Here is a 471-nt window from a genome sequence, read left to right as displayed (position 1 = left end):
AGCGCCAGCGGTGCGCAGCCGCCTGCGGGAGCTGCCTCCTGCCGTTAGCGGGGCGAGCTCTCGGCGTGCTTCCTCCTTGCCGCAAGGACAGAACGCGACTGTTTTGCCTGCCACGTGACAGCTCGCTCAGACAAACAGCCCGAGCCTGCTAGCACAACAGGAGCCGGAAAACCACTCACCAGATGCCACTGCTGGGGGTATTTGGGATCGTTAAAGTGCAGGCTGCGTTTGGAGCGCTTCAGAAGCTTCTGCTCCGAGTGCCACCGCACGCTGTCGTGCTGTGCAAACAAAGTGTCCACCGACCTCCTTATTGCTTCGGGTTCGCTTGCCGCGTGGCCATCGGGCTGGTAGGTGAAGAGGTAATGGCCCTTGAGCTCCCCAACGCGGCCCATGTTCACCAGCCCCGCAGTCCGGGCCAGCTCCTCTGCCCGCTGCTCCAGCTCCTCCTCGGGTGCGTCCAAGCTGACGCCC

The 471-nt window shown here is 63.7% G+C and overlaps 1 protein-coding gene across 1 annotated transcript in view; it reads right to left on the bottom strand.

Annotated features, from left to right (window-relative positions):
* The window catches only part of PCSK7 (proprotein convertase subtilisin/kexin type 7), an 18,415-nt gene that overhangs the window by 17,542 nt on the left and 402 nt on the right, over positions 1 to 471 (bottom strand). The window contains exon 2 of the mRNA XM_035892487.1: positions 180 to 446. Within this exon, the coding sequence (XP_035748380.1) occupies positions 180 to 446 (267 nt within the window). The remainder of the gene's footprint in view (positions 1 to 179; positions 447 to 471) is intronic.

This window comes from Egretta garzetta, unplaced genomic scaffold (genome assembly GCF_000687185.1).
Source record: "Egretta garzetta isolate BGI_Z169 unplaced genomic scaffold, ASM68718v1 scaffold134, whole genome shotgun sequence".
Taxonomy (NCBI): Eukaryota; Metazoa; Chordata; class Aves; order Pelecaniformes; family Ardeidae; genus Egretta; species Egretta garzetta.
The sequence above is the reverse complement of the archived record's forward strand: the minus strand, read 5'-3'. Positions and strand labels throughout refer to the sequence as shown.